Source organism: Indicator indicator, chromosome 22 (genome assembly GCF_027791375.1).
Source record: "Indicator indicator isolate 239-I01 chromosome 22, UM_Iind_1.1, whole genome shotgun sequence".
In the NCBI taxonomy this organism is placed as follows: Eukaryota; Metazoa; Chordata; class Aves; order Piciformes; family Indicatoridae; genus Indicator; species Indicator indicator.
The window spans coordinates 6,239,086-6,254,282 of NC_072031.1; the positions used below are offsets into that span (position 1 = coordinate 6,239,086).

The following is a 15,197-nucleotide window of genomic DNA, read 5'->3' on the forward strand; positions in this document are numbered from 1 at the left end:
GGGGAGGGTCTGTGACATGTTCCCGAGCCTTCTAGCAGCCCGTTTGGAGGAGCAGTTCCCAGTCTTTGTTCAGGGGGTGGCACGGGGCAGGAGATGACACTGGTGGTGGGATGTGAGAGCTAGAGAGCCACACTACAGTGCTGAACGTGTGCCAGGCCTTAAGGCTTGAGCTAGAGCTGTGCTGTGTTTAGGAAGGCACAAAGCAGGAATGCTTTTGGTATCATTTCGGTACAGAAGTAAGCTTTTATTAAAGGATAACTAACATCCAGATTTTTGGCATTAAAGTTGTCTCTCCCCCCCCCCCCTTCTTCCCTGAAAGCTTACCACTGAAAACTTCACACTCACCCCAAGCCCTGAAGCAAGTCACCAAACAAGAAAAAGAAGAATCATTGTAAGCAGAAGGGCTGCTCAGGGCTATGAAATGTATCAGAGTGACCATAGATACAGCTCTGGGGTAGGGCAAGGGGCCTAAGGATGAGCTAAACCTTGATTGCTTATGCTGAGCTTCACTTCTCATGGTCCTGCTTGTGCTAGAGAAGAAATCTGCATCCTAAAATTTGACTGGCACAGGGTAACTTAACACACTGGGAAAAGACATGTCACAGAGAAAGAAGCTTCAGTGGCTCAAAGTGACCCAGCTGAAGCAGGGACAACTGGACCAGATGACCTCCAGCAGTCCCTGCCCATCCCAGCCATGCTGTGTTCCCAGGTTTAGCCCAGGTGTTTGTGAATGGTAACTGTGTGACCCTAGGATGTACATAAACACAAAAGCTTTGGGCTGGGGAAGGTCTCTTCTGCAGTCATTCTGCACTAGTCTGACTTTTCCCCAAGCTCCTGCCCTGGGTCAGAGATTGGTTTCAGAAGCTGTGACTTCTAGGGGCTGACAAATTAGTTAGCAACCTTAGCAGAGGAAAGTTGTACTTGAAAACGTTGTCAGCTCAGGAGTTTCCACCACAGTACTCATCTCCTTTCTGCACTTGGAAAAAGGCCTGAAGTTACTGCACACAATTCTTGTTGGCTTCTCACCTTTCTCTAATTTATTAACATCCTAAAGCCAGCTTCTGAAGAGGATGTGCAAGAACCTCTGTGGGTGGTGTTTGAGACAAGCTGTTCACTGCAGTGCTTGTACAGGCAAGCAGGAAGAATAAATTTCTTGGTAGTAACCAAAAAGCTTTGTCACAGCAGCCTGTTGACTGGTGCATGACAGCTGGTGAGGACAGAATAAATGACTTCGTGTTAAAGTCAACTTTGCATTTGATAAGTAAGTTTTCAAGGGTCTTCCACTTCATCAACCACTTCTTCTTCCACCTCCTTGTTCTCCACACTGCTGTGGTGAATCTGTTCTGAGGCCAGGGCTCGGCTCAAGGGAACGCCAGCTCGGCGGTGCACTGCCTCCAAGGTCTGCTGAGTCACATAGTAGCTCAGGTTCTGGGGTGGGATTCTCTTCTGCAGCTCTTCCAGATACTGGTAAGCCTAAAGGAATGCACAGAGACCACTGTTGGGGGGTGGGGGGTTGCTTCTTGTGTCAGTCCCTGTAAAAAGCACAGAGTATATCATCCAGACCAACCCTCAGCCCAGCACTGAAGGGTCAACACTAAACCATGTCCCTAAGTGCCAGGTCCACATGCTGCTTGAACACCTCCAGGGATGGTGACCCCAGCACTGCCCTGGGCAGACCATTCCAATGTTTGAAAACCCTTTCAATGAAGAAATATTTCCTGATACCCAGCCTGAACCTCCCCTGGTGCAACTTGGACCCATTTCCTCTGGACCTGTCACTTGATACCAAGGAGAAGAGGCTGCCCCATCCTCACTCCAGCATCCCTTCTGGGAGTTGTGAAGAGTGAGGAGGTCTCCCCTCAGCCTCCTCCAGATTGAACAAACCCAGCTCCCTCAGGCACTCTCCCTCCCCTCCAGTAGACTGACAGCCACCCAGCTTTGTGTCATCTGCAAAGTTCCTGAGGGTGTCTCAATCCCCTCATCCAGTGCAGAAGGCACTGAGCCTTGCAGCAGAAGGGTCTGCAAGAGAATGCTGTGGCAGACAGTGTCAAAGGCTTTACTAAGGGCCAGACAGACAATGTCCAGGGCACTTCCCTCATCCACTAGGCAGGTCACCTTCTTGTAGCAGGTGAGAAGCATCTGCCTCAGTGCCTGGGTGAGCTCTTGACAAGAGCTCAGTGCTGAGGGGTGCTAGCACTTAGCCATGAGTTTCTCACACGCTGCTTGGTTTTGCATTCTCCTGAGAGTGAAACTGCAACCAACCCAGGATCACAGGATATTGGGGATTGGAAGGGCCCTCTGGAGATCTTCAGGTCCAGTGTTCCAACACACGTAATCAGCACAGCTGGAGAACCCAGCCCCTGGCATGCTTCTGCCTCATGCTAAAGCAGGTGACAGTGCAGCCCAAGCACTGGGCTGTGTGGCACTCCTGCCCTGACTCACCCGTTCCTTTACCATTTTCTTTTGTGGCCCAAGTGGCAAGTGAAGGCCAGTGCCATTGCTGAGCCACACACCCAGACAGACCCTTCTGCTCCTACCTTGTGACTGGGAATGCTTCAGACCCCCACCACTACTTACGCTCTATGCCCTCTGAGCTTTCTTTTTCTCTTCAGTGCCATGAAATGAAAAATACTTTAACATCGCTACAGCTCCTGAGGTCTGACCCTGCAGAGCTGTTCAGGTCTTGTATAGCAGCCTCTCTGCGGAGGAGCTTCCTGTATGAGAAAGCCATCCCCTGCTTGGTGTACAGAAAAGAGGGGTCCTGTGGATGGGAGGAAGAAGCAGGACCTCACCACACCAAACTCCTCCGCTCGCACATAGTGCTCCACCAGGAAGCCCAGGATGTCGCCGTGGCGGATGGCACTGTCCAGGTCTTGCTCAGCTAGGAGAAGTTCACACTGTTTGACTGCTTCCTTCGGGTCCTCAGGGTACACTCTAGGAAAGAGCAGAAAGAGGAAAGCATTCAGCTGCTTGTGTGAAGAACAGGGAAGATTTTTTTTTTTTTTTGTTTTGCCCCACTCTCATTAGGTTTCCTAATCACCAAAAAGCTGCTTCCCTAGGTCAGGACTCCTGCTTGCACTTCAGGGCATCTTTTCATCTTTCATGTCAACAGCAGCTTAACAACCACAGCAGGCTAGAAACACGCAGCAGCCTCTAGCAATGGGTCTGCAATGAACTGCAGGCACCAGCAAAGCTTTCCTTCTCGTATGGCATGTCTGACACTGCTCTGCAGCCCCGAGGGCTGCAGCTCACCTCTGAGCGTGGATGAATCGCTTTATCAGGGTCATCTTGCTTTGCAGGTGTGCCAGTTTGCTTTCCTGTTCCAGAGGGCTTTTGGTCTTTGCTTTTGCAAGGCACTTGTAGGCTTCTGTCAGTGCTCCTTGTGCTTTCTCATAGTTCTGGTACTCATCGATTTCTACCTGCAGGGGAGAAATGAGGTCAATGTCTGGGCTCCAGAGCTAACAAACTAAAGACCTTCAGAAATCATGGAAGGGGGCTGTACCTGAGCACATGCTTCATAGAATCCTGCCAGTAGGTCAAGGGCCCTTCCTTTAGAATAGAAGCTGATGATGTTCTTCATGATCTCGGGGTCCTTCCGCCAGTCCAGGGACTGCAGGTAGTTGGCTGCCATGATATAAATCTCTCTCTGTTTGGAGACTCCCGCAAAGAAAACAATCTTCTTGGTGTCTCCAGATTTCAGCAGTGCCCTCATAGCCTGCCAATGGAAAGGGGAGCACAGGGGAAGAGGGGAACAAAGCTGGCTGTGAATGCTGAAGCAGAAGCCCTGTGAAGGTTGCTGGGAAGGTGAATGCCCCAAAACAGCCCTGTTTGGAGCAATCTTAGGAAGGCAGCAGGCTTGGCCTCTGCAGCTGTGTGGTAGTTTTAGACTATGCCTTTAACATTTTTTACAGTTAATGTTGGGGGGGGGAATTGTCAACCCACCACCACAAGTTTGTTTTTTTTTTTTTTTTACTCTGGGTATCCAGGCTGACCTTTAACTTGTTCCCTGCTTCTGTGTATTTCTTGGTTGCCATGTGGTAATTGCCTTGTCTCATGCAGCAGTCAGCAATTTGCTCCAGCAGCTCTCTCCGGGATTCCTCAGACAGCTCCTTGCAGTCCTTAGAGAGTGTCATCTTCTCAGCCAGCTCCTCTGTGATGGTCAGGTTCTGCTTCAGGCACAGCTGCAGAGCTTCATGGTACTGAGGGGAGTGAGGAAGCAGTGAGGTGTGGCAACCACCACCATGATGCTTCACGTTGCTTGTGGTGTACCCTATAGAAGGGAGCTATCTGAAGGCACAAAGGCTAGCAGCTGTGCAGGCTCCATCTAGAACATTGTTGTGTAGTTAAGCATCTCCCTGATAACAAAGTGGCAGGATGAAAGGAAATGGCCACCAGGGGAGGTTTAGGCTGGATATTAAAAGAAACTTCTCTACTGAAAGGGTTCTCAAACACTGGAACAGGCTGCCCAGGGAGATGGCTGAATCCCCATAAGAAGACCAAAAGCCAGGAAACGCTAAAAAAGGCCAGGAAGGGACTTTTGACAAGGGCTTGTAGTGATAGGATGACGGGCAATGGATTGAAGCTTGAGGAGGGTAGATCTAGACTGGAGATTAGGAAGAAATTCTTGACAGTGAGGGTGGTGAGACACTGGAACGGGTTGCCCAGGGAGGTTGTGGGTGCCCCTTCCCTGGAGGTGTTCCAGGCCAGGTTGGATAAGGCCTTGAGCAACCCTGGTCTAGTGGGAGGTGTCCCTGCCCATGGCAGGGGGTTGGTGATCTTTAAGGTCCCTTCCAACCCATTCTGTGGCTACAAATCCATTTCCAGAGCTGAGCCAGTAGGCTCAGTCACTGCGTGACAGGAAACTTTCAACCTTACAGACATCTCCAGGTGTCTGTTTACCAGCAGGGATGGATGTGTCAGCAGAGCTGCTGTGCCCCTCCACCTGTGCCTGGAGGGAGCAGGGAAGCTGGCACTTACCTTTCTGGCTGCTAGCAGCAGCTCCACTGCTTTCTCATACTGGGCATGCTCAATGAAGAAGTCGGAGCAGCGAGCTAGCAGAGCTGGGTCTGATTTCTCGTTCAGGTCTTCAGCAATTAGCTGCAGGGCCCCAAACTGCTGTGTGGCAAAGGCTAGCTCCAGGGCTTTGGAGAAATGTCCTGCCTGCAAAATGAAGAATGAGTGTTTAAAGAGTAGCATAAAGCAGTGCAGAATCAGCTCACAGGCTGTCCTGGAGCACTACCTACCACGAAGAGGTGAGTACCAAACAGCAAAAACTGGAGCTGGTTTAATGTTCCTCTGCTGTAGGAACTGCTGCAGTTTAAATTTGCTCTCTCTTTCTTAACTAAAAAGACATTTACCTTGTGGTATAACATGACAGCTCTGTCCATTTGCTCCCCCTTTTCCTCATAATAGCAGGCTGCCTCTATCATATCTTCTGGAGAGCTCAGAAGAGCCAGGTTCATCAGCTGGTCATCTAAATTGTTCTCCTGTTCAAAAGCAAAGGTTGGGCTATAGGGCTGCAGCAAACAGAGTTGATGATTCTGGCAAGCCTCCAGCTTTATCCCTTCCCTTCCTAGCCCCTCTGTGTAAAACCAACCCCAGGAACTGTGAGCTGCAACCATCACCATTTGTTTCAGTTTGTTTTCAGATATGAGAGAAGATAACATCTCATGGAGAATCATAGAATTGTCAGGGTTGGAAGGGACTTCAAGGGTCATCTAATTCCAACCTCCCTGCCATGGGCAGGGATACCTCACACTAGATCAGGTTGCTCAGAGCCCCATCCAGACTGGCCTTAAAAACCTCCAGGGATGGGGCTTCTACCACCTCCCTAGGCAACCTGTTCCAGTGTCTCACCACCCTCATGGTGAAGAACTTCCTAACAGCCAATCTGAATCTACCTGCTTCTAGTTTTGCTCCATTTCCCCCAGTCCTATCACTCCCTGACATCCTAAAAAAATCCCTCACCAGCTTTCTTGTAGGCCCCCTTAAGAACTCAGCCTTTACTAATGCAGCTGTTGTAGAAGATCTGGGCCACCTGCTCTAGTGGAGGATGTCCCTGCTCACTGCAGGGGGATTGGTCTAGACGACCTCTGGGGGTCCCTTCCAGCTCAGGTAATTCTATGATAAGATGCAGAAGCCAGGTGCAGAGTCACAGCAGGTTCTGAGCAAGCAGAGGCTCACAAGAGGGAAGGGAACCAGGCTGTGCCCCACTGACCTTGCAGAGGCGCAGGGCGTTGTTGAAGGCCTGGGCCCTGGTGTAGAAGTGCACAGCCTGCCTGACGTCCTCCTGGCTCTCGTACTGCCGTGCCAGGTGGTAGGAGGCTGCCCAGTTCCCTGTCTCGTTTGCTATCTCAGCAGCCTGCAAAAGGAAGCACAGAGCTCAGCCTGGGAAGGAGGATCCTGGGGGAGCAGGGGGCACAGGCTGCCTCACCTTCTGAATGTTGCCCTGAAAGCAGTGGATACGGACCAGGGAAAAATAATCCTGAGCCAGTGCATAGTATTTGAGTGCAGATTCCAGGTCTGACTGGCTCTCCAGGTACTGAGCCCACCACTTCCACAGGCTCCTAGAAAAGCAACGACAGGAACTGCAGTTACAGGAATTGCCACAGCCTGTATCCTTCTCTCTTGGAGATCTTGATCTCAACACTAGGTACGTTTGTTCAGACTTTAGACAAGGTTTCACCCCAGCTCCAGGGTGACACCCAAAGGTCTGCACTGTAAGCAGCCTAGACAGCTAATGTGGCAGTTCTTGAACAAGGTGTAGCACACTCCTGCAAAGCTGCAGGAGGCTCTTCATGGGTTGAAGAGGCAGGGGTTGAACTGAGAGAAGATTCATGCTCCTCCTTCCCTGCTCTCTTCACAAGCTGTGTTTCAGACCTGAAAGTCCCATTTGGGAGAAGCAACAAGCATAGCACTGACTTGTCTTGCATCTTGTTGACGTAGTTCTCCAGGGCTTGTAAGTCTTCAGAGAGCATTCGGGGCACCTCGAACCGGTGCGTGTCTGACTTCTCATAGCTGCAGAGAGGAAGAGATTGGATGTGAAACAGCCACCTTCCTACCAACTCCACTGAAAGCTGTCTGCCAGCTGTAGAGGGACAACACTAGGAACACTGCTCCAGCTGGTATGGTCACTCTTAAGACCAGCTGCATTCTGCCAGCATCATCAGAAATATGGTTAATGGTCCTGGCAAGGCCCCTGGAATTGGAGAGGCAATGTGATGACAGGAGTACATGCTTTAAAAGTGCCAGCAATGGTCCAAAGAAATATCCCAGAAAGCTCCCCAAACATCAAGCACATCTCTGTTCAACTGACTGAAAAGATCAGAAGAACCCTGGGCTCCTCATCTTGCCCAGTTCTTCTGCCATCCACTGCAACTTCAGCCTCTTTTCCACTGCACTTTTGCCACCAGTTTCTGTTACAGTCTCTTGTCACCTCCCTGCCCACCTTGATCATCTTCATCTGTCTGACCACATCAGAGCTCTCTACTTTGACTTTGGACAGAGGTGATCTTAATATTATATTGTGAGGCTTCCTATGGTAAACCTCCTAAACCCAAGATTTCAGACCACTAGTAATCTTCTCCTCTAACCTCTCTAGGGACTCATCAATCACAAGAGAGGGCCAGTCATCAGAAGCACCCAAGTCAGACTGAATTCTGCCACAGCAGTTGTGCCTGGGACTCTCAGGAGAAGTAAACAAGTGTTTTCTTGTCATGGAAAAGGAAGGAAAAGAGGGCAATGGTCTTCTAAAGACCAGTACAGGACTGGATATTAGTGGGATTCAACAACTGTCCCTGACAAGACACTTAACCTTTCTGTTGTGCTGGGCTTTGTTAGCCTGGGAGGGTGCTGGGAAGTTTATTTTAACAATGCTGTCACTCCACGAGATAGAAAGCACCAGAAACAGGAAAAGCCTTCAATTAACTGTTAGTGGTCATCATCAGATGTGCTCCTTAGGCTGCCTCCAGCCCCTCCCAGGAGGACACAGCTCCAACCACTTGGGTGCTTACTGGGTCAGGGCAAGGCTGTGCTCTCCGGTTGCCTCCAGGTGCTTGGCGTAGTTGTAGTAGGTGGTGCGCAGGTGAACCCTGTCATGAGCCTCAGCTGTCTGGATGGCCTTCTGCCACTGGTTGGAGGCCTGGTAGAGCTTGTTGAGCAGGTCATAGCGTTTGCAAGCCTTGTAGAGCAGCTCTGCCTCCTCCTGCAAGCAGAGCACACAGACTCTCTGAGCTCTCTGCTGTCCTTCCAGCAGACGCTGCTCTGCCCAGCAGGTCAGTGGCAATGAAAGCCACGGCCCAGGCAGGGGGTTCAGCCACCTCGGGGTAGGTAGCCTGGAATAGCACAGTACTGGGAAACAGGATGTTTGTGTGAAAATAAGGAAAGCACTCAGATCCTGGCACTTACTGTACAGGAGTGACCGGGGGGTGACATGAGCAAGCCACTGCTGTCATCAGGAGCAGAAACCACCTCAGAAAGGGGAGACGTGCTCGTGTGGGGCCACAGCTAACAGCCATGCTGCCTGCCCAGAGCTGAGGGCCAGGAGAAGGTCCTGAGCCAAAACTAGGGCTTTTGGCAAGAAGGTATTACGTGCCAGGGAACCTGTGCCACCCCTGAGGAGGTTTCAGAGGCAGAAATGCTGCTGGTGGGTAACTGAGCCCTATCCCTGGGAATCAATGCTAGCAGCGTGGGACAGAATTAGAACAGGAGGGTTCTGCTGATGCTGACGCAAGGGCAAGCAAATTTGGAACTATTATTTTTACTTTGAGATGTACTCCTGTGGAAGGAGCATTTTCCTGCTCCACCCAACTGCTGTCCAGCTGAACACTATACTTAGTAAATTGAGATTATCTGTTCCAGACAGAAAAATGGTTTCTGTCCCTTATTGTTTACAATTTCCAAAAAGCATAGAAAGCAGAGCTGGAAGCTGCCTGCACCACAATTCTGTGAGGAGAAAACAAGGCAAGAGAACTGCCTTTGTTTTGCTGCAGTTCCCCTCCACTGCTCTAAACAGATCTAAATATCCCCAATCAGGACTATTGGCACTTTGCAGCCTCATAGCTTTCTCTGCCAGGAAGCCTTTCCAAACATTTTGTTTGAATTTTCCTTTTCTTCTTCACTTTAACTCAGAACAGTTTCCCTCTCTAGCATTTACACTCTTTAAAATAGTTGGAGATTGCTCAACACCTTTTAAAGCCAAATTCTTGTTCTCTGGCTATCTTAAAGACCTCCTTGCCTGTGAAATCTTCCCAAGAGCCTAACAATTTGCACTCATGTTCTCTGAACTCTTTCTGGTTCATCAAGGTTTTGTCTGGTAATGAGATACTCAAGGGTGAAAGTCAATGTTCTAGCTGTAGCTGCAACAGACCCACAGACAGAAGCTAGCAACTCAAAGCCCCAGGATGTGGTGTCTCCTCAAATGCAGCCCCAGACAGATTTTTGCTGTCACAGCACCTTGCCATTTTTAATCTAATCCATGATTTCCTATGAGCTGTGGGGTATTGCATCAGTTCTCCTGGCCCAGGTTTTATGATCCTACAGATCATAGGTGATCCTTGGATGTCCCTTCCAACCTGGTATTCCATGATTCTATGAATCATATGCCTGGATCTTTGATGGTTCCCAAACTAAAGAAGACTGATGAAGACTCTCAAGACAGCACACTGACTTATGAATGGAACACATCTCATCATTCTTCTAACTGCTGACTGCTCTGGTCAGCTTTCCATCCCTGTGACAAGGCTGGTCTCAAGCCCAGTTTAGACCTCAGCCCCAGTGGCAGTCAAGGGGAGTGGGTTCAAACTATGGGAAGACAAGGTCCCTTTTAGTAGGTGTTTGCTGCCAGGGCAGGCTCCAAGGGAGGGCTTCCCTCATGCACCAGACTGCAGGGAGAACAGCCTGAGTGCATCCTCTGGCTCTGCTGCATCCAGGCAGGTTCCTGCTCCCACGACAGGAGAAGCTGGGTTGGAAATCTGGGTGACTGCAGGCATCCCCAGGACAGCACAAGCAGCAACTGTGACTCCTCAGAGCATTCCAGCCCTGCAGGAAACATCAGTTTTGCATAAACTGCTTAAATGCCTTAAGCCAGCCCTCGCTCTCTGGCAGAACTCAGCTTTAGCCTTTCACTCTACAAACAAACATGTCAAAGTGGAACTTGTATTTCCCATACTGGGCCCTCAAATATGTTTGTTGAAACATTTTTAGCTAGAATACTTTAAAAGTACATCCTTTTCTTAACCCAGTCGAACCTAGAATGATTAAGCTTGGGAGAATTCTGCCCCAAGAAAGCATTTTCTGTTTACTGTCTCACACAAAGCACACCTTTAAAAGATGTTTCCTCCACTCAGCACTTGCCTTCATTCAGCAGCTTTTCATGTGTGAGTAGAAGTCCCAAATAAATTCTGTCCAGTGGTTAGAAAAACAGACGAATTCATTTCCTGTGCCCTTAGGCAGCTCTGGAGCCTGGTCCTCTCATTCTGCCAGCTGCTGCCACACTCATTCCCATCTCCTCTTTGAGGAACACAAGGCTCAGGGGAGTGCTGAGCCTCTGGAGTCCAGGGAAAGCCCCTGCTGAGTTGTGCAGGAATCGTGCAGGAGGAGGTTGTGCAGCGCTGAAGGAGATGCCTATTGCCCTAGGTAAAACCTCAGCTTCAGGACACTAACTGCCACAGCTATTCTGCATCACCCCCTGTAAACCTGGCACTGAGTTCTACTCCTCTCCAGGGTTTTTGCATCTCAAAAGGATATTTCTCCTTTCTGTCCCTAGTGCGGTGGGGTGCACAGGTTGTTGGGGATTACCAGCATGCCCAGCTGAATGGCCAGCACAGCCACTCTGGCCTCCTGCTCCGGTTCTTGCTCGGCCTCCCTCAGTGCCTTGGCTCCTCTGGCATGCCCCATGTGTCCCAGGCAGATCCTGGCGACGTCGAGCCTCTGAGTCTTGACGCACATGCGAGCCATGTTCTCCCAGACAGCCTCGCTGCAGGAAACAGGAGAGCTGTTAGGGTGTCACAGCCAGAGCTGGGGTGCTAAGCAGGTCAGTGCCAGGAAAGAGGAGTGACAAGGAAAACCATCAGAACACTGGACGCTTGCTGGGTGTACCAAGGAAACTCCAGCTGCTGTGCAGAGATTGAAGAGGAACAGAGATAGGCCTCGGACATCAAGGTCAGCTCTGGAGCTGCATGCCCATGGCCTGGAGGACACGTGGGCTTTGTTTTACACCAGTGCCTAACCAAAGCAGCTCTGTTAGCAGCTACAGAAACAGTCATTGTGCTCCCATCACTGTGGCTCTGCTGCAGCTGCAACAGACAGACATTCCCCACCCCCCACATCAATGTATAGGATTCCAAACGATGGGAACAAGAAGAGTGTGCAGAGACTCCTCAGGAGGTGCTACTCAACAGCCATCTGCTGCACTATGCTTTCCTGAGGGGCAATGGCTCCTGCCAACTTCAAAGCCTCGTGGGAGCTGCTGCCTCAGGGATTTCTCTTTAGGAGCTCTTGCCCCATGCACAGCCTGCCCATGGGCCACCTCAGCACCCATGCCACACAGTGGGCCACTCAGATGTACCTCTGCCTTGAAGGGCTGGAGCTCTGCCATCCCACCTCTTCCTCCTCCACTCCAAACCACTTGCCAAGAGGCTCCAGCAGCAGGGTACTGCTTGGCTGCAACAGATGCAAAGAAAGAAACATCTCCAGCTGCTGGGCTCTGCATTTGTCTTCTTTAGGCAAGCACTGCCTTCCCAACAGGCCCTGCTGGGCAGATGGGGAGCACTCACCAGAACCCAGCACTGTGTTCAGACTGGACTGAAGACACTGTAGCTTGGAGGTGTTCCCAGCAGAGCAGTGCTTGCATGGACTCATCCAGCACAGAGACCAAAGCAAAAGACAAGCCAAGAGCACAAGCATGATGAAAGATGAAAATGCTGCCTCCCTCTGACCATCTCTTCTGATGGAACTTTGGGATGAATGTTTCATCTAATGATCCTGGCCCTGCTCTGCACAGGAGAGTTCCCATTCTGCCACTGGAGCTAAGAGTGGCAGCTGCATGGAGGAGAACCCACGGCCAAACTTCCTCCCTGGCCCAAGCAGAGCTGCAGCAGAGGCTCTCTCCAGCAGACACATCCCTCACAGGAAAGGCACAGCTCTGGGGAGGCTCAGACAGGTAATACTTCAATTTTCTTGCTACAGCAGAATATTAGAAAACTCTTTGTGCTTTGAGAGACCATTCCAGCATCACACTCCATACACTACTGCCTAGGTAGGCAAGGATTTCTGACACAGCAACATGCCACTTGCTTGTCAAACCCATCTTTGCAGACATCACACAACTATTAATGCATTGGTTTGATGTTCTTAATACATTATTATACCTTAATTAAAAAAAAAGCAAGGTACTAGAGTCACTCCACCCTGTGAAATGCAAAAGATCCACAGTACTCAACAACAACTACTCCACAGCACACAGAGGGTCTCACTGTCCAGCAGAGGCACAAAGCACAGAGCTGTTGACCACCACAGAGCACCGTGGCCAAGTCTGGGCTGGGCAGCAGCACAGAACCTGTCTCACCTAAACCACAGAGGGATAATGCAACAGATCCACACTGCCAAACCTGGGTGAAGGCTAGGACACTGGGACTGATCCACCACAGCTCCTGCAGAAAGACCAGGAGATCTTTAGCCAGCACCTCAGTTTACCTTCACCCCAGAAAGAGGGCTCCAGCTTCTCTACCCCAGGGCTGATCAGAGAGAACAGACACTTTTCACATCTCTGAATGCTTTGTCAGAGATTTCCCTTGAAGCTATTAATCTTGAGGCACCTGGCAGGCCTGCAAGCAAGGCATGGGTTTAAAGAACAATCTGGGTTCTGTTTCTCCATGTCTTGGGAAGACCAGCCTCAACCTTGGGATGGCCCATCTTCCCTCACAGGCTGACATCTCTAGCACCAGAGCAAGAGTCTTGGCCATCAGTGTGGCTGCTTTTCAGGCATGTGAGCAATTAATGCAGGTCTGGTTAAGGAGCAAGAAGGTACAGAACAGGCTCACTTTAGCCTCAGGCAAAAACCACATTAGTGTAGCAAGAAAGACCAATCTGCCCTTGCACCCCTAAAAGGCAGCAACTCTTCTTCCCAGACCCGGCCCCATCACAGTGTATAAAATGCCAAGTAATGATTTACCCTGCCCCCAGCTCATGCTCTGGGAATTTCCTGTTCTTCCCCTCCTCCTCCTCCTTTCCCCTCTCTGGAAGGCTGCTTGCATCTGCACTTCATCAGCCGAAGCTGGAGGCTTAATGAAGAGCAGCCGCGGTGTGAGCAGAGCCATGGGAACAGGCTCCCCGAGCACCCCGGGGAGAGACCCTGCTCATGAAGCACAGGAGTCAGTGGTCTGCAGCTGCACCCCAGACTGCCCAGCCTCCAGGTCACATCAACAGAGCTCTGAACTTGGAAATGCAAGTCCTGACAAATTCTAGCCTCTTAAGGCTAGACACAAGTTTTATCACACATGTGATGAAAAAGTTTTTCTTCCCTTATATTTTATCTTTTGCATCTGGTTTCCCATGAAACCACATTTCCACATCTGACAGTCTGATTTTAGCACCCCTTCTCTTCTTGTGTATTTTTCATTGCCCTTTTTCCATGAAAGTTTAAAGGAAAAATCCAGTAAATGGAGTATTTGTTTACAAGTCCTGGAGGCTTATATTTCTAAAATACCTCACTACAAAGTCTCTCTCCCTCTGTTTAATGGGGTGTGTTTGGAAAATAAACATATGTGCCATCTCTTGCCTCTAAGTATCTTGATCAGGAGGAAACAAGGATCTCACTTGCCAATGTGGGCCCCACTTGGCTGAGCAGGACCCCCAGCATCCTGCTTTACACAGCTCCTGTGTAATGCAAAGGGAAAAACACTTCCAGCATATCTGTAATGCTAACATCAGAGATCATATATGTGTTATATATAACAATCCATTGTTGCACCCCTAGAACACAATACTACAGATAAGGTATCACATCCCCAATGCACACATCCTGGAGAGAGTGGCTGTCCCTGAGTGCCTCAGACACATCAAAAATGGAAATAAACCCCCAAGTGGGAAATCCTTTGCTGACCTGGGAACAACACAGCTTCACCCCTCTATCCCCAGACAAACCTTGCAAGAAATCCAAGGCAGATTCTCAGCAGCTCAGCCAACCAGGACTGCAGTGAAGGCACAGTTCTGGTGCCCAGCACTCACTACAAGACCTGCCCTGCTGTGAACTGTGGGCTAGGCTGGGCTGGCCACGGGGCTGCAGGGTACAGGGCACCACCCTTCCCCAGCCACCACCCGCTGCCTACGTGCTGCTGGGGGGGTTCTGTGCAAAGGAAAAGGATGGGACAAGCAGGTGCCGCTTCCTAAGGAAAATTAACAACATCTGTTGGTGGTTTTCCAATGGTAGTCTCTTGCCTGGACTTCAGTAACTTGAAGTTACACCTTCAACCCCCTGAAAAAACCTGCCAGAATCATGAAACTGTCATCTGGCTGAAAGGCACAACAGATTGCCACCAGATAATTCATTTATGATCAGCTATGATCTGACAGAGCACTAATAGGATAACAGCATCATGCTGTGGGCCAAAACAGCTGCAGAGGGCTCGGGCATGGTCAGGTGAGTCAAATTAGGACACCTAAGGTTAGCAGGGATGAAAAGTTTACAAGTCCTGTGGAAAACTTTAAACACCTCCATAAAAATGGACAGAGATCTTCAGGTTGGTGGCTTACTGCTCTCTTGTAGCCCCGAAAAAAAACTCAGGGCTTGAAAATACGAAGTTTTATTCGATGTAGACAATTACATTTGATGCTTTTAAAATGCATTTATTGGATTCTTGTTATGCCTGTTCAGTGGGACTAAAAGGTAACGAGGAGATTAATTGTCATATATGGAAAGTTGCAGCAATTCAGTGAGGTTCCTGACAGCATTAATCACATGAATTGAATGCTTCTCTGAGGAGCATGTTGGGCATTTTTCATGCATGACCAGAACACTGAAAGCTGTCCAAATTATTCCTAAAAGCTCTTCCCTCTCAGAAACAGAATATTTGATAAAGCAACAAGAGCTTTACAGAGCAGTGTTTATAAAATCATATTAAATGCACACTTCCACCTACTCCAATCTTCACCTGATAAAACCAACACCAAGCTGTCATTCAGGGTGAGCTGTGTTGAAC

At 49.7% G+C, this 15,197-nt stretch overlaps 1 protein-coding gene across 1 annotated transcript in view; it reads right to left on the bottom strand.

The window, feature by feature from the left end:
- Positions 1–1,269: 1,269 nt before the first annotated feature.
- The window catches only part of IFT140 (intraflagellar transport 140), a 61,382-nt gene continuing 47,454 nt past the window's right edge, over positions 1,270–15,197 (bottom strand). Inside the window, exons 18-29 of the mRNA XM_054390828.1 lie at positions 10,798–10,975; positions 8,013–8,203; positions 6,922–7,017; positions 6,434–6,566; positions 6,218–6,361; positions 5,358–5,486; positions 4,978–5,160; positions 3,993–4,199; positions 3,503–3,715; positions 3,253–3,419; positions 2,793–2,934; positions 1,270–1,473 (exon numbers count right to left, since the gene is read on the bottom strand). Coding sequence (XP_054246803.1) covers positions 1,270–1,473; positions 2,793–2,934; positions 3,253–3,419; positions 3,503–3,715; positions 3,993–4,199; positions 4,978–5,160; positions 5,358–5,486; positions 6,218–6,361; positions 6,434–6,566; positions 6,922–7,017; positions 8,013–8,203; positions 10,798–10,975 — 1,987 coding nt within the window. The remainder of the gene's footprint in view (positions 1,474–2,792; positions 2,935–3,252; positions 3,420–3,502; positions 3,716–3,992; positions 4,200–4,977; positions 5,161–5,357; positions 5,487–6,217; positions 6,362–6,433; positions 6,567–6,921; positions 7,018–8,012; positions 8,204–10,797; positions 10,976–15,197) is intronic.